A 22329-nucleotide genomic window follows, 5' to 3' on the forward strand; every position below is an offset into this window, starting at 1 on the left:
TTTGTAATTAATTTTGTTTAAGGTTTTTAAAGTATTGGTTTCTCTGCTCAAGGACTATAAATTCCACAAATCTGATATAGAGCTGTAAAAACATGATGTAAAAGTATACGATAATCGTCTCTGGCTTTAACATTGCTTTAATTTTGGAATACATTCTCACAGTATCTATTATGTCTTTTAATGTTTACGTGTCCACTGTTTGATAGACGCTTAAAACCTTTGTAACGACATGCTTATAATAGCCATACAGTACATAGCATATTCAATTCAATTCAATTCAATTCAATTCAAATTTTATTTCATTTTCCGAAAGAACATAAATATTTCACTTATTCTTTGGTAACAGAGAATAAGGTTGCAAAATCAAAACAAAGTAAATTGAGAAGAATATAATTAGAACTGCAATAGATTATAGAACTGCATGTCTATGTGTATGCACTATAGACTGTTGTATACAAGCCTATTTTGATACTGATTTGAATATTGTTATATTTTTGTTTGTAAAATTAATTCATGTCTTGTACAACTCCGTCATTGTTACTGATTAGGACCGACACCTGTATCATCAGTTTCGATAACCATGGACAAATGAAATGAAATAAAATGAAATAATAAGGGCCTATGTATCTGCTTGTGTGTGCCTTTTCTTTCCATTTGATTCATTCGTGTTTCGGTGAGCTAATATCCATGATAATACACTTCACTTGTGGCCCTGATAGGCTGATGGTTGGGCAGAAGCAGAATACAAAATGTACCAATTTGCATAGTGGGTGTTGGGTTTTTGTGTGTATGTTAGGTGTGTGTGTATTTTGACACGTGTGTAAAAAAAAAAAGTGAATGGTGTGCGTGTGTGTGGACATATATACAGTATAATAGGCCTATGGAAAGGTGGGATCGAGGGAAATGACACGAGGAAATGACACGAGAAACGATACGGGAGGGTTCCCCCCCCCTTTCTTACGTTGCTTTGATTGTGACCAGATTTTTTTTTTTTTTTTTTTTTTTTTTTTGCGCCATCCCTCCCACTACATGGAATTCCTGGATCCGCCCCTGTTGGTGTGATTATAATCAATATTGACTCTTGTTATACTGTGTCCAAAATACAATGGTAGGCCTATGTGATCATTTTTTACTTTGGGGACAGCGATATCATATCAATTTATGATATTGCACATAAAATCATTCATTTTGTATTATTTGAATGGTGATGGTTAAAGACTATTGACGAAAGTGTGTGTTTGTGTGTTCAATTTCTGTAACATATAAAGTGTTGGTGATCAATTGCACTTAATGGCGTAATTTACCAATTGCAGATAAAACAAAAACCCAGCATTAGTGGTTTGAAATAGTTCTAAAATGTGAGTTAGGGATAGAAACAACCACTGTAAAAATTTGAAATATAATCGATGTTAGGTATTGTTAAATACACAAAATGTGAACAATAGTTGGAATACAAATGTTTCCAGACTAAACCGTCTACAGTTATGGTTTTTTGATAAAATTTCTGATAGAAATGGTCTATCTCTCTATAATAGGTTTATTGCAAAATATTATATAGACCAACAAATATGCATCAGATGTGATATCTCGAATATTTTTTAAATCACTACTCCCAAAGGTAAACAAGAGCGTTAATTTCCTGCTCGCTTCTCTCATTCTCTGAAAAAAAAAAAAAGTTGCGGGATCGGGAAAACACAGAATTCAGCGATCGGGAACCACGAACCGTATGCGAACCGTATCAAATGAGCCGCGAAGCCGTATTTCGCTGATTCCCACCAAGGTATACACCCGTGGCATCACAAAGGCTTAATGATGTGCGTGCATTGCCAGCGTAAAACGGGTTTGCATTGTTTCACAACTTTGTACATGTGGGACTACGGAAAAAGAGCACAGTGTTTGTCGGCGGCGAATCATCAACCGGCATGGCGTCTACGGGTACAAAGAAAAGAGTCTGCTATTATTACGATGGTAAGTCCCCGCTACCTATGAATCAGACTGAAATATGTTATTTAAAGTGTCAGTGTCATTTTGTGAATGTTTGTTGTGAATTTGGTGCTGAAATGAGGAGAAATGGGTGATTTATATCTGTGCAGCTAGAGAGGATCTGAAAAAAGCAGGTGAACTCGTTTATTTCACCAAGCAGCAGCGCAATGCAATGCAGCACTGTCGGGACTCGGCGTCACCCAACTTGTCGGTTCGGTTGGCCAGTGCGCGGCCAACCCAGTGCAGTGCTGCGTGCTGCTCCCGCTGTCCCTTGGCCTTGCCGCCTTGTGTTCGGGTCGCGGCCGGGGACTTCGGAAATTACAGAAACTCGGCTGACTACTCAGCAGAGTTCCTTTCAAGCTAGAAAACAGAGTTGGTGGGGGGGGGGGGGGGGGGACATACAGCTGTAAGGAACTCTTTCCCAAATAAAATATAGGCCTACTCCAACAGGGTGCTACACAAGCACTGCCTTGCCCCAATTACTGGAGAAGTGAAAATCAAATTCGGGCGAGTGTTTTTGAACAATGAGAACAAATCCATGTTAACATCAGACAAAATGTTTGTTTGTTTGTTTGTTTTTTTCCAAAAGTTTTGATACGGCCTTTTTTTCTTTCTTTTTTTTGCTTCGTCAAGCATTATGGGGATCGTATACCGTATACTATTATAACGTTACAAGTTTTAATTGAGACCTAATTTCAGGTTTCTTACTTTTTTTGGTGAGATAATGAAAAACCTCATGAAATTATGAAAGAACATGTAAGTCCATGAGGAATTCAACATTTACAAATGTATTTGATGAAAATCGGATTTGAAATGGCTGAGATTATTACGATCGCTTTGTTTCAGTCTAGACGTCTAACAAGTGTTACTTTGTTTTTGGATGTTTCAGTCATTCCAAACCCGATTTTCATCAAATAAACTTTGAATTCCTCTTAAAATGGTATGCTTTGTACTAAACTATTTCATGACACCATAAGTGTTTTCTTGGTATCTCGCAAAAAGTTAAAAGCCTGATTCTCATCTCCACCAATACTGTACCATCCCTTTAATATATGTGGCACATTTTCTCCCTTCTCTCTTTCTCTTTCTTGGGTTCCATAAAGTTAAGTTCACCACACACTACAAAAAGTAGCTACGTACCGTACATGTAGAGCTCTACATGTAGATTTAAATTCTACTTGACTTAGCAACGATTTACATTGTACTACACGTGTCTAGGAATCTAGGCGTTTGATCTTTTTACGCCATGTCAAAACAAATTTTCATCAAGTAAAAGTTGAAATTGAATCCCTCTTTGGATTACATGCTCTTTCATATTTCATTTAATGTTTCTCATTATCTCACAAAAAAAAAAAAAAATGTTAGAAGCCTGAAATATAAAACCCCCAATTTTTGGCCGGCCTCCAAAATCTGGACACTTATCACTTATCACAAGCAAATTCTACAGTGTAGTAAATTTCTACTGTTACAACACACACATATCACATCGTGTCACATGTACTGGCACACTTGTTCACCACAGGAAAGGGCCTGAGTCACCTCCAAAAATCCATAAAAAATCCCAAATTTTGCCATCAAAAATGTAGAATCGCTGCAACTTTTCCAAAGCGCGCTCGAATTAGGTCCCAAGTAAAGAATCAGGGTTGCCGAAAAAGCACTAAAAATTGACAAATTATGCAGTTCTGTTGCGAGATTGTTCGCTTATTGCAAGCTCAGAGTGTGATGGTATCCTCAAAAACAAAAGAAAAACAAAATTTCCGTACGTGCCGATGCAGTGAATAAATGTACACGTACAGCGGCTGAATGCAAGTGCAGAGTCACCAAAATTCTGACACGAACGGGCGCAGCAACGTCCCCGATGCAACCTTGCGCCAACAAGGTATGGCGCATGCTCATTTTTCAGCGGCCTTGTATGCATACTATGCATTGACATTGCGTTTGTGTCCGAATTTTGGAGAGGCTGTCTGAATTTTTGGGAATCGACAAGGTGATGATATTTGGGGATTCTGTGAAATTTTATGATGTACATGTATTTAACAAAATCAATATAGAGGGAAAAAGCAGGTTGATATATTTAACATATTATTACGCCTGCCAAGGGAGGAGGTTATGTTTTCGTTACCATTGGTTTGTTTGTTCGTTCGTTCGTTTGTTTGTCCGTTTACAAAATAACTCAAAAAGGATTTAACGAATTGGGATGAAACTTGCAGGAAAGGTTGAGAATGACATGAAGAGTCGTAACAAACGATTAACTTTTGGTAGTGATCCGAGAATTTTTTGGGAATTTATGAAGGATTTTGATATTTTGGCAGGTACGATAGGGTCAAGAACTTGGGAGTTCAGGCTGCGCGTATTTGAGGTTTGCATGCGCGCACTAAAGTGCATGCTCTCGTTTCTGCTGGGGGAGGCGCACCGCGTATCTGAGGGTTTATGACGTAACAAAGACTTATATACTCTGTATATTGGGAAATCGGGTGATTTTTCAGTGAGTAAAAATCACTTACATGTATCTCTATGGAAGAGCAAGATCATTAGTGGAAAGTAACTGCTTGGCGGAGGTCTGCGCTCTCGGAGTGCTTTTCTAGTTACATAATTTTGTAGGGTATTATTTGAGTCGAACAATTGCAAAAAAGCTTAAGTGTCCGAAAATTGGGGGTTTTACTCTAGGTCTCAACCAAAACTATATGATCACTTTAAGACCAGAAGTGTGATGTCACCAGCCTTGCCAGTTTCTAGTCATGCGACTGGGTCTTGAAATAGTGCCAGTCATAGGGGTTTGACATGTACATCATGTATGTCAAATTTTCACGACCAGTCGTGGACTTTCGCCCAGTCATGCTGCAGTATATAGACGTATAATGTACTGAAGCCAGAATGGTTGTAAACCTAGCTGGACATAGTGGGTGGTGTCGAGTCGTGCGACTGGTCATAACTTACAGTATAATGTGTAGTGTGCCGCTGCGATGGGCTATAGTTGTTGAAACCATGTAATTGAATCAAATACATGTACTTCTTGTATTTACTGGAGGCACACATTAACTTTTTTACCCTGTGCAACCACTTGATAAATTTATGCAATTATTCACATGTTCGTCTGTATCTGCTTTTTTTTTTCTTTATTCATGATTTTTTATTCATTTTTTTTTCAGGTGATGTTGGAAATTACTACTATGGCCAAGGACATCCAATGAAACCACACAGAATCCGAATGACTCACAATCTCATTCTGAACTATGGCCTCTATCGCAAAATGGAGATCTACGTGAGTTGTCACAATTTACAGTGTGCATAATGTAGATTGTTAATATCAACAGTAAAACAGAATTATAACTCAATTTATTCAAAGACACTTGCAGTATACAACTTTTGTATGACAATGAAGGAAAAGCAACTATTGGGTGAGAGTAGAAACGAATCAGGTAAATGTCAAGACAAATAATTCAGACTAAATATTTGCATATAAATATCGATATAAGTAAATTGTCTTTCACTTTTAGTTACAACCACATGAAAAAAAGAAAGAAAGATGTTCATCATTTACTACTTTTTTTGTGAAGCTGCTTGCAGTGGCACAATGGGGGGCGCCAGGCACGCGCCTATTTATTTATTTTTTTTAATATTTGAATAATATTTTTAATTTTTATTAATAATATTTGAATAATAATTGAAGATTTTTCTCGATGCTTCATATGGCAATGGCAATGGCAATGGCAAAAAAAAAAAAAATCATTTCTCTTTTTCCCCTACGAAATCATGATTTAATTCCAGAGACCACACAAAGCGGTAATGGAGGAAATGACCAAGTATCACAGCGATGACTATGTCAAATTCCTTCGTACGATCAGACCAGACAACATGTCAGAGTACACAAAGCAGATGCAAAGGTGTAAGTACAAATGTACTCTTGAATTCGTTTTGCAGTGAGAATAATTACTGGCTTTTAATAGTCATGGTCAATGTTGTGAGTGGCACTGTCTGCTTCTGAGAATGGGATAATTGAATTTAAACTCAGGCACAGGGAAAAAAGGGAGAATTATGAAATCTCTCTGTACAAATATGGCATCACTTCAGTGAACTATTTGAATTATATGGTAAGTGAGAATCTGTAATGTTTTATGCATGTGTAACCATTACATACATTGTGTTCATTCTACATGTATTAAGATTTGCATTATTTGTAAGGCAATACTATTAATTTTTGTTTTGAAGATTGGTCAATATTTTGTCTAAGTTAAAGCTTTATGTCAAACTAAAGTTACTTTTCCAAAGACACAACAATGCAATATAAGGGAAAGTCAGATTTCATGATTTTAGTTTCTTTTATAGGAGCACACCTCAGTCTTTGTCTTGTCAGTGCTTTTTTATGTGAAAATAGAAGGGGGATAAACTGTTAAAAAGATAATTCATTGATGTAGTGAAAATAGTTTGAAACAATTCAAGTACTAGTAATTGGGTGGGGAAGATCACAATATGGTGAAGTTTGAAATGCATAGGGAAGATTATATGTCCCAAGATGAAGTTATTTTTTTTTAATATAAGTTTTAAATTTCATGCAACTGTGTTTTCCACCTGAACTTTTCTCTCCACCCAGTCAACGTGGGGGAGGACTGCCCGGTGTTTGACGGTCTCTACGAGTTTTGCCAACTTTCGTCTGGTGGCTCGGTGGCTGGGGCGGTGAAGCTGAACAAACAGCAGACAGACATCGCCATCAACTGGGCTGGTGGCCTCCACCATGCCAAGAAATCTGAGGCCTCCGGGTTCTGCTATGTCAATGACATCGTCCTGGCTATCCTAGAATTGCTGAAGTAAGTCCACAATGCCCCACATTAATTGGCTTTTATTTCAGCTGATTCTTCTTCTTGATCTACAATGTGCTTGGTTGATACTGATTGCCTGGTACTGTTTTGCTGAGTATTGCTAATCCTAAAGTGGAGAACCATGAGGAGAAGGATCATATTGACCATGTACAAGGCTATATGTGTTTTAAAGTTTCATTGGCTTGATTAGACCAGTACATGAGATACATGTGTACCCAAGAATCAAATGTTCACACATTTCATCATATTATGCCATGATAAACAATCAAGCTTTATAATACATGTATCATGACAGGGACATTTGCACAAAAAAGTAGAGAAAAGCAGTCCTTTTGATTTGCTGTACACTGTACTGTAGTTGCCAAGTAAAGTCTGTGAGCTGGGGTGGGAGGTTTACAATTCTGAATGATGTCGAAACATTCACGAAAAGGAACGTTTGTTAGTTACATTTGTAGATAGACAGACTCACATTTGTGTTCATATTTATCTCTATGTTGTTGTTATCATAGTATTAATGGGTATATTAAATGGTCTACATATGTTCTAGTTGATGATTGGTCATCATGCAATCATGTGACCACTGTACTTGTGGCAAGGACATTCTGTGATATTGCCTGCAGTGACATCAGGCCAGGTCATATAATTCCCAAATTTAATGGCTGCTAATGGGGCTAGAATAAAATGGTGGGTATTTTTGTAGGCCATAATTGCCTTGGCTATTGGTGTAATATATCACTTGACAGTCTCTTGCAAGATATATTTTCCCTTCGAGAAAATATTTTTCCCCTTGGGACTCAAGGCATCAGGAACTATCTTGTTGGGGGGGGGGGGGGGGGGTTGGGGTTGGGGGCGGGGGAATGGTACTCACGCATGGATGGGAAGTGTTATACTACAGTATTACACCGCTAAGTAGGCAATGCTGCACACTGGCGCAGGTCCGACGGTCCCTGACCAGTAAAAATCACTGTTGGACCAGTAACTTTTTCAGGAATGGACCAGTAAAAATAGAAAGCCTGGGTACATATTGGTCCAACAGACAGGTTGCATCAATAAAAGAAATTAGTTTAATAGTGTGCAACCCTGAAATAGGTAATATCTGTAAAATAATTTCTACTCTAGCAACATGGTGAGTTCACGTTATCTGATGTATCAATTATTGTGACTGTTACATAATTAAATATGTGTGTTTGTTTGTTTTTGATTTAAAGATACCATCAGAGAGTATTGTACATTGATATTGACATCCACCATGGTGATGGGGTTGAAGAAGCTTTCTACACAACAGACCGTGTCATGACGGTCTCTTTCCACAAATACGGGGAATACTTTCCAGGGACCGGTGACCTGAGAGTGAGTATACATTTATTACTTTATAAAGTGAAAGTCCAATGTGCCATGGTAAAGACAGAGAGCATTTTTACTCTGCAAAGAATACCATACCTTTTATGATGTACTGATGAGTTTAAATTTCCTTAAAAAAATGTCACTGAAATGTGGATTTTTTAAAGTCAGAATGATACACAAAGTATTTAGCATTGAACAACAAAAAAATTTAGTGTATGAACTTCAGTTAGTTTTTTTTTTTTTATAGAGTTTTTCTCTTTACTTGTCCCAGAAATAACTAAGATTTGTGATCATTACATTTGTAGTACTTGTTTTGTTTTGTTATGCCTCCGCCACGAAGTGGTGCCGGAGGCATTATGTTTTCGGGTTGTCCGTCCGTCCGTCCTTCCGTCCGTCCGTCCTTCCGTCCGTCCGTACGTCCGTCCTTCCGTCCGTCTGTCCGTCCGTCCGTCCTTCCGTCCGTCCGTAATTAATTTTGTGGACAAGGTAACTATTGAAACCTGTTGAGGTATCCTAATGAAACTTGGCATGTGTGTGTATTAGGGGGTGAAGTTGTGCCTATCAACTTTTGAGTGCACATGCTCAAGGTCAAAGGTCAAAAGGTCAAGGTCAAATACATAAAATGTCACTATTTCGACCACATCTATTGAATGCCTGAAGATATTTTCTTGAAACTTGGTGTATACATGTTTTACCCAATTAAGATTCTCTGGTGAAAGTTTGGGTCATGAGGTCAAAGGTCAAAGGTCAAAAGGTCAGGGTCAAATACATAAAATTTCACTATTTCCACCATATCTATTGAATGCCTGAAGAGATTTTCTTGAAACTTAGTGTATACATGTATTACCCAATTAAGATTCTCTGGTGAAAGTTTGGGTCATGAGGTCAAAGGTCAAAGGTCAAAAGGTCAAGTAAAAATATTGAAACTTCTTTTTTTTTCTCCGTACCTTGGAAAATTGTTCAAGGTATCTTCATGGAACATAGTATATACATAATACTGACTGGAAGTGATTATCTAAAGAATGTAGGGTTCATGGGGTCAATGGTCAGGGGTCAAAGGTCAAGTGCAAGACTTCAAAATTTTACTATTACCCTCATATTTATGCAATGCCAGCAGGGTTATTTTTTTACACTTGGTGTATGCGTGTGTAACCTAATAGAAATTCTCTGGAAAGTTTTTTTTTTTTCTCTTTTTGCCTCAAAGGTCAAAAGGTCAAAGATCAAGTGAAAGTGCTGAACTAACTTTTTCCTCCATATCTCGGAAATGGCTCAAGTTACCTTGAAACTTAGTACATATTATGCATGTTCTACCTGAAAGTAATTATCTTATGAATTTTAGGGTCAAGGGCTAGATGAAAATGGTAACAATTTACTATTCAATTCAGAAATTGCACTTTTTCTCCACACCTGTACCTTGAAAATTACTCAATGTCTAAATGTATGAATGGGTCAAAGTCAAGTTAAAGTCCTTAAATCCCTAGATATTGTACATGCTCTCCTATTCATCCAATTAAACCTACGTCAAGGAAGGTGAACATTCAACACATTTGTGACAAACTTGTCATTCCAATATTTTGCCAATTTTGTGAAAATGTAATCACACAGTGTCCACATGTACTATCTACACCTATTGGGAAAATCATGCATTATGGCGGAGGCATACCAGTCGCCAAAGCGACATTTCTAGTTTTGTTTATGTTTTTGTTTTCACGTAAATGCTTCTCTGGCATATTACATGAAATACAGTGCTTGAGTGTGTCTAACACATAAGACATTATATTTTTAATATAATCAGTTCAATTCAGTTCAGTTTTGGTTTATTTCAATTATTAAGCAATATTAAAATACAATACAATTTGAAAGAAAGATCATAGGTCAGTTATTATCATGCATAAGAATATATAAAGAAATAGACGACCACTGCTACAAGAAAGTAAGACAATTAGTGAGACACTTAAGACATTAGTCCCCATTTATCATTAATCAGCTTCTGATTGTTCCAGACTCCCAATGATGCTTACCCAAATGAGGGCAGCTAGCAATATACAATTTGTAGTGAGCTGTAAGTGTCATAGCTGCAAAAGGAAGGCAGTGCGGATATGGCTATATTTCGAAGAGAAGGCCATAATTCTCCATATTTTATTTGTATTGCATCTGTCTTTGCAGGATATTGGAGCAGGCAAGGGGAAGTATTATGCAGTCAACTTTCCTCTTCGGGATGGCATTGATGACGAGTCATACGAGAAGATTTTCAAACCAGTAAGTCAATAGTGTGGTTATTACATGCTTGAGTCATTTCATTCAAGAGAATGGTATGAGAAAGACTTGGGGTGGCAAATGATTTCTTCTGAAAAAAAAAAGACCCACAAAGTGTGTGATTTTTAACTCCCTTTTTTATTAAGCTACTCATACTGTTGTTTATTTTTAAGCGTTTTGAATGATGAAATATTATTCAAAAAAGCTGATAACAGTTATGTATTGCAAGTTAACTATAGATTCCTCCTACATAGATATGATTATATGCAGATGAATCTGTTATGACAATAATTTTTCACAAATTGAAACACATGCAAAAATACAAAGTTTGGTAAAGTGATGACTGGGTGACCCTGAAGAAAACATCTATGAAATTCCATGATAAAGTGCAAAAAGGATGATGATTCAATCCAGTTTTAAATCAGGGCTTGTTACCTTTTCTTAATATTTTGCTTTAATTAACTGGCACTAGTTTGCTCTATATTTCAACCAGCTTATATCCATGTGTTTCTGTTGTGAATGAAAACACATTAGGATAAAATGAAACCTGTGAAATCAATTGCGATTAAGCACATAATATTTAGCACTATACTATTATAGTATTACAGTTGATTCCTGTATAACAAAGTCCTTAGACTGGCTGTTTTCTTTAGTTATATTGAAATTTTGTTAAAACGGAGTGAACAAACAATTAAAAACATAGCGCTGATATTGTTCCAGTCAGAATTTTTACTTCGTTGTAACCGGAATTTTGTTTTAACCCTGTTCGTTATAACGGGGGTGCACTGTACCAATGCTCTATTGCCTCACAATTCTTAATGTAACATTTTCTCATAATTATTTTGAGCTCCTGTTCCTCTTTGCTATTGTAATAGATCATGTCTAAGGTGATGGAGATGTACCAACCCAGTGCTATCTGCCTTCAGTGTGGGGCTGACTCATTATCAGGAGACAGACTGGGCTGCTTCAATCTCACTCTCAAAGGTGAGTGTCATCAGAGGGGATTCCCCATGGAAGGGATTTCCCCATAAATGTTCTCTCCAACTGACAGTGATTTTATACACTGGATAGAGAGTACTAGTCAATCTGAATGCAATTCAGTTTGATTTAATTCAGTTTTACTCAATTCAATTCAGTACAGTTCAGTTCATTTCAATTCAATTCAATTCAATTCAGTTCAATTCAATTCAATTCAATTCAAAATCAAATCAAATCAAATCAAATCAAATCAAATCAAATAAAATCAAATCAGTTTAATTCAGTTCATTTCAATTAATTCAATCAAATTCAAATCTGTAAAGAATTGATATGGACTGCATTGAATTATCGTGAAGTTAGATTTATTTTCAACAATGGGATGATATATCTCTACACATGTCTGTGAGAACGATATCAGTAATTTGTCACAGTGTATGAGGTAATGGGTGCTAGCAAGTGATGAAACGTTTTTACCAGACCTTCTTGGGTGATGGTTTCAAGTAAACGTTCTGATGCAAGACAAGATTTTTTCCACTCGTGTACCAACCACTGCAATTTTTGTATGATTGTTTACACTAACTACCAAATTATCTTCATAAATTCCCCAGTTAGAAAAGACCATACACTGGGTTTTCTTCACATTTAAAACTAATCTATTTGTAAGAAATCAGTTAAATTTTTTGAATTGATTTGATATCCAACTCAAATTTCCAGCAGTGTAATTTGATTGGTCATCACCCCCCTTACACAGTATCATTATCTTGCATCCTGCAGGTCACGCCAAGTGTGTAGAGTTCATGAAGCAGTACAACCTTCCCCTGCTCTTAATGGGTGGGGGTGGTTACACTATACGGAACGTGGCCAGGTGTTGGACATATGAAACTTCGACAGCTCTTGGGGTGGAAATTGCAAATGGTGAGTTGCATTTTTTTTTTTTTTTCAAAGAAATCTTACCACTTAAGAGGCAGGGAACAAAGCAGTATTAAAACCACTACTTAAAACAAGTGAAACAAGGAAGGGCTAGTAAGATTATTTTGTCATATGTTGTTTGTATAGCAGAGCTGAAAGTGACATGAAGTTGGAATTTTGGCTGTTATTTGCCCAAAAGGGAGTATCTAGATCTTATTATCTCAGATACTGAAATTTCATGAAGGCAGAATGAGGTATACTACAATGATTCTACATTTCTCAGAGTGTATAAATCATGGCAGTTAAATATTTCCAAAGTGTTCAGGTCCTGAAGTTTGGCAATGTACAGATGATGAATAAATCAAGACAGACTTCAAGCTGATGGTATTCAAGTAAACGTTCTGATGTACTATGTCAAAAAAAAAACTGAAACAAACAAAAAAGGAATGAACAGGTGAAGAATTAGTGATGGTTCTACTTTAATAACTACCATGGTAGTACCAGCGAATTTAGTACCTATAGACCTATTCACTTTTAAAGTACTGATGTGTTATGCCGTGAGTGAGGTGCATTGTATCAATGCATAAATCAACTATTGTTTGACATACTGAAATGTCACATTTGATCACATTTTGAAGACCTAAAAGTTTTCAGAAATTTTGAAAATATGAAGTGTAAGTCAGTCAAACTTTGTATAACTATGCTTTGTGATAGAACGATGAGTTGAGAAATACTGTATCTATAATGCTTTGCTAGGCAGGCTACATGAAGTCTAGGTAGACTGATTGGATTAAGACAAAATCTGTCAACTGTGTGGACAAATATGATTGTGTAAAATTATCTGAAAATGTCACAAAGTGTCAAATGTGTACATAACTTTCATTACCAGAGATAATCAACCAGCAATGTGATGTACCATGTTAACCCATTGAGGACGAGTTCTGAGTGTACTTGGGTGAGTTTCTATGGGAAATGCATGTTGTAGCAAAATCATCCCATCCTCAATGGATTCAAAAAGGGGAATGGTATGTTCTTTAGAGCAGGATACATTTCTTGAATATTGCATCACTCTTCGCTCTTTCCATATTTAGAGCTACCGTACAATGACTACTTTGAGTACTTTGGACCTGACTTCAAGCTTCACATCAGCCCATCAAACATGACAAATCAGAACACTGGCGAATACCTTGAAAAGATTCGGTGAGTGTCAACATGTATACTTATTTTGAATTGTTTTGTCTCACATGGGATGAATGACTTTTTGTTATTTAGACAATGTGCAAATGATGGTAAAAAATCTGTTTTAATTCCCGACACACCCTCTGGGTGTATGGGGACAAGAAATACTGATGCACAGAAATATGTATGTTGTACTCTAATCAAGTCCAGCTCATGTGCAGCTGTAAACATCATTCTGGGCCTTGATGTATTTTAAGATTCCAAGAAGATGTGATCAAACAGATGTAAAAAAAGTCATGCATAAATAAGGTAGCAGCCAATCAGAATCAAGTATTCAGAGACATGCAAGTATGTTTGATTTTCCGACTTAGGTTAGATCTCAGCTTTTATCCAACAGGGACCCTGGTTCAGGGTACCTTAGAAGTGATCTTTTGATTATTCAGGCTTACGTTTTTCTCCCCTGAATTTGCTGCACTCCTTTCAAGGACGCGACTGTACGAAAACATGCGGATGATCCCCCACGCTCCGGGAGTCCAGATGCAGCCGATTCCAGAGGATGCCATCCCGGACGACAGCGACGCGGAGGACGAGGCGGAGAACCCTGACAAGCGCATCTCCATCATGGCTCAGGATAAGCGCATCGCCTGCGACGAGGAGTTCTCCGACAGCGAGGATGAGGGGGAAGGCGGAAGACGAGACATCAGGTTGCACAAGGCTAAACGTACCAAGGTGGAGGACGTAGCCAAGGAGGGTGATAAAGGTACAGCCATCACTCATTCCTTCCTTGCCATTTCCCTAGCGACAGTATCACCAGTGACTTTTTCACCTGTGACAATTGCACTTCTAGTGATATAACACTTTTGATAATCTCTGTTGATTTAGTCAAAGACTTTGTGGACTGTATGGTGTGATGCTCAGACATACGTGTAGTATGAGAAATTGGGGGTTGTCATAATTGTAATATTGTCATCGTTAATATTACTATTATTAAGATGACAGTGATAGCCATTCTTATTGTTCTTGTGTATCATTATTTTCAAATTGTATAACTTAATGTCTGAGTGCAAGACAGATTTGATATCAACGTATCTATCACAAGTAATGTCTATTCCCCAAACCATGGAAATGCCTTTGGTAAGAGATGCTTTTGTCCCTGAAAGAATGAATGAGTCTCAAAACCTGCATTAAGTTGGTGGAAAACAGAAATTGAAAGTGCTTTATTCAAGTCCTGATAATGTGTCTATAGTCCTGCTGAAATCCTTATGACTGCAGTCTTCTAACTGAGCATGCAAGTGATGGAATATCTGTTTTAATTTCTGACCTACCACTATGTGTATGTAGAAAATAAAAACTGATGCCTGCTCACTCATCTCAGCACATACTTTATTCTTTGCCTTTTGGGATGCAAGTTTTCTATAAATTTTGCCTCTCTCCTCTATTGTCTTTCTCTCCTAGAATCAAAATCAAGTGATGCTGCAAAAGAAAGCAAGCCTGCTGATCAGCAGCCGGTTCCCATGGATACAACTCCAGCACCTCAGACCAAAAAGAGGCAAGTCTTGATCCTCTCTTCGGGAATCATTTACTGATTCATTCATTTTGATGTCCGTAACCCTACAAAAACTTCAGTAACTCTTTACTCTTTTCTTCAGTTGCAATCAAACTTTGAGGGAAGAGGGGTCATACAAAGTTTCACATTTTACCATATATGAAGGTCACCTCAAGGTCAAAGCTCACAGGCGGGGGGTCAATGAACTTTAGGGCCCAATGTTAGTAAGTTTTTATGGCGCGTTTCTATTATGGGTCATAACTTTTGATCCATAACTCCATTTGTGACCAAACTTTGTTGGTAGATGTCCCTTGGGGAGTGGATAGTCACCACTAGGTCAATGGTCACAAACATGGGTCAACAAACTTTTAGAGCCCAATGTTAAGTTTTTTTGGTGCGTTTCTATTATGGGTCATAACTTTTGATCCATAGGTCTGTTTGTGACTAAACTTGGATGGTAGATGTCCCTTGGGGAGTGGATGGTCACCACAAGGGCGAGACACATTTTGGCTCTTGCCTTGTTCTTTATGTAGTCCTATGTCACTGTACACTATGAAATGCTCTATGCTTTATCTTTGTTTAGTTATCTAGGAACTTGTTATTTTAGCAATGAACAAAGTGGTTTTGTCTCTCTCTGAATGGTAAATGACTTGTGTGCAGTTGTGCTGTTATGCTTTCTTACTTTCTGTTTTCCATTGTGTACAAAGTTCTGCCCTGCATTATAATGTGTCATACTAAATGTACACAACTCTGTGTGATCATTTTGGTCTGCAGACTCTGGGCTACATGTGGTTCCTGCATGTAGTAAAGTCTTTGGGAAAGTTGGCCTTTTTACGACGTTTATGGCCATCACCATGGAATTCATTATGAATTAGAGTTTGATGATTTGCTTCTTTTTTGCCATTTTTTTGTCTTATCTTTATCCATTCATCTTCAGGCATTTAATGTAATCTCTTGTTGTTTTTCCTCTGTTTTGATCTTCTCTCCTCATCAGTGAAGAGAAACCTACACTGGAGCCTGGAAAGATTGCCGAGACCAAGGTTAAGCCAGAAAAGGAACAAGGTACGAATCCCATGCTGAATCCCAACAGCTTACTATATTAGAATTGACCTTATAGGACATAATCATTCCTAGACTCACTTCCCTATATTGAAGGAAAAGGTAGAAATACTGTTTTTTCTGAAAAAAAAAAACAACAACACCACCTTTTCAGCCCTTAGAGTACTGCAATGCTGCTTATAAGGTCATTGTCTGTGATCATAGCCTCCTAGAACTCAATAGGGAAGAAAGAGTCTTTCATCCTTGGGAGCAGTTCTTTCTCCTGTGGTACCATTTCTTGGCATAGGGTTTGACGACTGTAAAGTGAAAAATGATCATGAATTGCTGAAATGGCATGAACATGTAAGCCTATACATTTACATGTTGGTGCTATTCATGGTAGTGCCACCAAAGATACTGACAGAACTTGCAAATGATGGAATATCTGTTTTAATTCCTGACTGCTACTCAGTATATGGAGATAATAAACTCTGATGCTTGCTCTGTCATGCTGTCTAAATCTATTGTCGGCATTCCCTTGCCTACATTTTTCCTTTTTGGTTTAATAGAATATAATGTACATATTGCAGCTTCACTCAACAAATGTAGCTTATTACTGTTAGTGTAAGTAAGGAATATCCAGTAAGAGTAGATATTGTCTGTCAAACCTGAAAGACGATTGTAAAAATGTGACAACATTTCAGAGATTGTCGGAAGCTGAGCAGTGCCCATCTTGACAAGGGTTCATGGGAGTTACATGGCATAGAATTGATTTAATCCAGCAGGTTTATCACAAATTTTAACCTGCTGAGGACGAGTCCCGAGTAAACTCGGGCAGGCATGTATGGGAAATGGGGGTTGTACTACATTTAGTCCGTCCTCAACAGGTTAATTTATAATCACATTGGACAATCACATAAAGCAGTCATCTCATGATGACCATCTCATCTGAAGGTGGGAGATGGGCGAGATGGCAAAAATACAGATATATTTATGAAAAAAAGGATACCAAGTGTTTGTATTTTTCCAAGCTGAGCATTTATTGATTAGAGTCAAACCTTTACATAAATGTGTGTATTATGATGATACCAATTGTGAAGTTTTGTAGGATTTGAAATTCCTGCAAGAGAGGACCAAAATATGTAGGTATTAAAGTGGAAGTAAGCCTGACCAATAGAACAAAAGAAGGAACTGGAAGACCAATTTTCTCTAGTAAGAAACTACAGTTTTATTCACATGGTGGCAAAATTTCTGCTCTCTGTGTGTTTCAGGTGAGGCTGCTCCAGCTGATCTCAGCACGAGTGCCCCCAAAGCCCCAGCACCCATAGACGCCCCCTCTCAGGCCACCACCAATCTACCAGCCGGTACCGCCACACAACCGATGGCACCTGCAGCGGAGAAGCAGGACTGATGCAGTAAAGCTTACCTCAAACCTTTGGTCAGGATGGTTTACAAATAACCGTCCAGGCAGGCAGACCATTTCATATCTTGCAGGTGGCACAAAGTGAATGAAGTCCGCATGAGAGATTGCATTAGAGTGACAGTTACCACAGGAGCCAGCACCATTTAGAATATTTTCTGCTGAAATTACAAAGAAGAGGTGGTACCAGCCAAGTCATTGCATCTCTGGGACATTGTGTTGATTAACAAAAAGGAGCTACATGTATCTCTTGCATTTGAAGATGGAACCATTGACCCCTACCTACTACAGATAGACCCAATTATTCACTGACAAGTTTTGGCTCTGTGTTATCACCTGTATCTAGAATGAGTTGTCTTGCGGCTCATCTCCTATCGAAGCTTCTGAAATTAGCGGTGTCACCAGGAAAACAGTGCAGGCTTCCCACTGATCGTTGCACAGTACATCAACCACACCCTTGGTCAACCCACCGTATTCCTCTGTCTACAGTCTGGTACCCTCGGTTTACCCACTGATACCCTTGGTCTGCTGAATGGCACCCTCGGTCTAATCAATGGAACTCTCAGTTCACCCACTAGTACCCTCAGCCTGCCTACTGGTAATCTTGGTTTACTCACGGGCACCCTTGGTCTACTCACTGGTATTCTTCGTCTACTCACTGGAACCCTCAGTTTACCCACTGGTACCCTCCAGTGGGTACCCGCCTGCGAACTAGTACCCTTGGTCTACTCACTGGTACTCTTTGTCTACTAACTGGTACCCTCCGTGTACTCACAAGTACTCTCCATCTACTCACTCGTACCCTCTATATGCCCACTGGTACCCTCCATATGCTCACTGGTACCCTCCATCTACCCACTGGTACCCTCCATCTACCCACTGGTACCTTCCATCTACCCACTGGTACCCTCTGACTACAAAAAACACTTTGTCATAACACTGTTGGTCCTTGTGGTCAGTTACCCACAAGCATGAGGCGAAAGTCATGCTGGCCATGATGACGTTAGTGTAGACATGGGACGTAATGTTGCATTCCATGTGATGTTGAAGTAGCTTTTCCTTCGACCATTGTACATATCACGACTTACAAGATTTTCCTCACACCGCAAGTGCTCCATAACTTCACTTTGTGAAATGTAGCACACAACAGGAAAACCATGTGTAGTGTTATGATGCTATTATTGAATAGATTATCCTCTTTTTTTTGTCTGTGTGTGTTTCTTAAGATAGTTATTTATAGGCAGCAAGATTTGAAGTATTCTGGTCAGACACAGTCTCTGGTGGTTTTGCATTTCCGTTGAAATCAGTGGGTAACAGACACAAATTATTTTTGAGGTAATTGCGCTCTTCTTTGCTGAATGTGAGTGTCATGTGATATTAGTTGAAGGGAAAAATAATAATTACCCTCCATGCAATATACCTATTGAATATGAGGCAACATACAGTGATCAAGACCATGAGAAAAAAAAAACACACACACACACACACAAAGCAGATGTTGCAGAATATTAATTTTGTCCTTTTCTCATATTCATTGATTATGGTAGAATGGGAGTTAAAACCCCCACCATTATCTCATTGTGCTGAGGTTCCAGGGCAGGTGCTTGATTTCATTCAGTTGTAAAATGGAGGACTGTTACACTTTTTCCAGGATTTTGTACTGTCTTTTGCCAAAAACATTTTGGGTTTCATGGAATATAGTGTTTTTCTAAAAACGTGTCACTACACATGTCTGTCGCACGAAAGGTAACAATACTATTTTTCCACTAAAATTGCACCTTTACATCCCTGAAACATGTTTGATTGTTACATGTGGGCTTGTATGCTTGTATGCCCAAGGCCATTTCTTCATTTCTGTTCCCTCTTTATCTTCAATGGAATAAGTGCTCTTTTCTAGATATATCTGTGTATATATTATTCCCTGTAAAGCTGCTGGCTGTGTATGATAGATACTATCTGTGTGTTACTCATCAATGATACTGGTAGTGTTGGCAGTTTGCTGGATGGTTAGTGAAGTCAACATTTATAGGATTCTTCTTCTTTTTTTTTTCATTCCGTCATCCCTCCTCAGCCCTTGTGTAAATATTTCAAGAGAAAGTCTGAACGATGAGTAATTGTTAAATTATGCAGTATGTTATGTAGCATTGTGAAATAGAGAAATGTGTTATTTCATATATGGGTGTCGTAGTTAGCTGTGGGTTAATTTAAATATGGTGCATGTTGTAATGTTTTGTAATGTGTTGGCTGGTTTCTGTTTCCTTCGTAAGTTTTGTTATTTCAGTCTCTTAATCGCTTTTGACAAACAGACATTCCCTAGTTTTATGACTTCTTTTAAAGAAACAATAAATAGCCACAATATCTTACATGTTATTTTGAATGACCTCAAGGTAGGGGTACTAGATTTTTCGCTCAAGAGAAAGCAAATGCTGTGAAACTTCAAATATGCAGCAATGAAAAAGACAAGTGAGTCTATCAGATGTATCCAGGTGAAGATAATACACTTCATGAAAATGTAAGTATTCTGTACTTTTCACAGTATGTTTTCCCCTTGTATCAATGTCATCATTTCAAAACATTGGCATTTGCAAGAACTCTTTGTGCCATGGTTTGTGTTTGTGTCTTTACAACCCCAAAATGTAATGAATAATGCCATAAAAACTTTAAACCCATGACTGCAACACAAGATTATGACTTCAGCAAATAACTTAAACTCTCAGGCTGATACAATGTAGTCTGAACTGGTAGCTACCTATTGAAGGAATTGAACTCTAGCCCAGAACCCCAATAGGGCACATTGATGAGACGTCTTTTGTAATGCCCCAAGCTGCACTTAAACGGCCCCTTGAGATGAATTCATTTCATCGTCATGATTACCACATGTGAATAAAACAATGGGAAGAAATGAGTATGAACTTACCATTATCATTCTCACCTGCTGCTTAGATAACAATCTACAGAAATAATTGTCCAAAACTGTCTGAAGTTCAGTGTACGACATAACAACATCCCACAAAACTTCCTGGTTACTCTTCATGCACAAACTGTGATAAAAAAGTGTTGCAAGGCAGGTAAGTTCATACTCATTCCTTCCTGTTGAGAGAGGGAAAAGTCTTCCTTTTCTCGTACAATGTATTCCTTTGGAAGATCGAGGCCCAACCCTCAACTTTTCTGCAATAGGAACACACCAGATGTGATTTGTTGTCGACAATCTTCGATCCTCATAGTCTTAGCTATTATAATGTGTGGGGCTTTTTTATTACCAGTTACTCTTTCTTTTAATGCTACAAATGTATTCGACTACAGTAGTCCTAACGGTGATTGTTTACTGGTCATGCTTCAGTGTTCTGCATAAGATTATGTCCTATTGCTTTATTTCTTCAACATACTGTAGGGCCTATGTGTATGTTGCAATTTAGAAGCCTCTATCCCCTTCTGAGATACAAGAGTGGCAGTATACAGAGATGCGTACAATTTGCTGACCACTTACCAAAGTGTTCAGTTTAGAAGACGGTGCCAGAAATTATTTCTAATGTAGATTATTTTCCTCTTGTACAAACATAATGCACCGTAGGCCATTCCTTTGTTTCGTTTTTAAATTACTTCAGGTTAGTAACTGGGAGATGGTAATGTAAATTAAAAAAGAATTTGATTTTATACCTATACATGTATGTTTGTTTTTGTTATGCATGTAATGTTTTGTTTCTTTGAAGGCCGCCCTCCACGAGACAAAATAAAGACGGAAGAAAATCGTTGTTCTGTACAGAGTGAAAACTAGCTGGACTTTGCCGGTGTTTGTTCTTACTGTGTCTTTATAAAGTTCTAGGATACGTCTCAAGAGCTTACTCCTCATGAGAGCATGAGTTCATATCCATCTACAATGTACATGTACAGATTTTTAATCTCCGTGTCTCACAACACAAGGTCTGCCGCGAAAAAAAAAAAAAAAAAAAAAAAAAAAACAGAAAAAAAAAACTAAACACTGAACAGTATTGGTAATGTTATAGCTACAGGAATTGTGTTCAGGACTCCTGTTTTACACTGATGAGGAAGAGGGATGAGGGACTCATCCCTCTGACACCACACCACACCACACACAGCAAGCATATCCCAACGCCTTAAAAGCCCTTGAAAAAAAACAAAACAAAAAAAAAACAAAAAAAAAAACAACTGGTTACACAGTCGAAAGCTTGAGAGAATAAAAGGCCATAGTGAACGTTACTTCAACGTCTGCAAGTCATTCCTCCGTCACACACACACACACGCACACGCAGACACACACACACACACACACGCACACGCAGACACACACACACACACACACACACACACACACAAACAACCACACACAAAATCCTATGCTATTATGACTGGGTGTAGTGGTATGGGATGGTGAAGTAATGATGTACTTGAAAAAGAGCATTCCCATGAAAGAAGATGATTCAACAATCAGAGGATGCAAAATACGATAAAACAATGTAGAGATGTACGCTATAGAGGGAGGCCTACAAGACGTCATATTTTAGGGCTCGAAAAAGACGGCCGCTATTCCGGAGCGAAAATCGGTGAAGTATATCAATCAGTTTTAACTCGCGATTTCTCAGTGGCGCGAACATCTTTTAATAAGTCACATTAAAAATCTGCTTTAGGAGACATTTCCCTCTGCTTTGACATCTTCTTTCATATGACTTTCTTGATTTTAATGTCTCGTTCACCATGCTTTAACTCTTGATCCACTTCGAGAAAAAAACCCTAAACACTTTGCTGATTAAGAATGATATCCACGCCTTTTTAGTATAAATTATTAACAACCACTGCACTACCCTAACGTTAACTCAGTGAATTTGAATCGCAATAACGAA

At 38.0% G+C, this 22329-nt stretch overlaps 1 protein-coding gene and 1 long non-coding RNA gene across 2 annotated transcripts; both read left to right on the forward strand.

The window, feature by feature from the left end:
- The first annotated feature begins 1900 nt into the window (after nucleotides 1–1900).
- LOC140234400 (histone deacetylase 1) lies at nucleotides 1901–15052 on the forward strand. Its single transcript, XM_072314451.1, has 11 exons — nucleotides 1901–1968; nucleotides 5133–5245; nucleotides 5752–5869; nucleotides 6575–6788; nucleotides 8009–8150; nucleotides 10311–10403; nucleotides 11276–11384; nucleotides 12153–12293; nucleotides 13379–13487; nucleotides 13952–14226; nucleotides 14922–15052. The coding sequence occupies exons 1-11, from the start codon at nucleotides 1923–1925 to the stop codon at nucleotides 15050–15052; spliced, it is 1491 nt and encodes a 496-aa protein (XP_072170552.1). The 5' UTR covers nucleotides 1901–1922.
- Nucleotides 15053–16004: 952 nt separating this feature from the next.
- On the forward strand, nucleotides 16005–21447 carry LOC140234137 (uncharacterized). Its single transcript, XR_011901584.1, has 2 exons — nucleotides 16005–16074; nucleotides 17322–21447. It is a non-coding gene; the product is annotated as an uncharacterized lncRNA (long non-coding RNA).
- The last annotated feature ends 882 nt before the right edge of the window (nucleotides 21448–22329 follow it).

This window comes from Diadema setosum, chromosome 10 (assembly GCF_964275005.1).
Source record: "Diadema setosum chromosome 10, eeDiaSeto1, whole genome shotgun sequence".
Taxonomy (NCBI): Eukaryota; Metazoa; Echinodermata; class Echinoidea; order Diadematoida; family Diadematidae; genus Diadema; species Diadema setosum.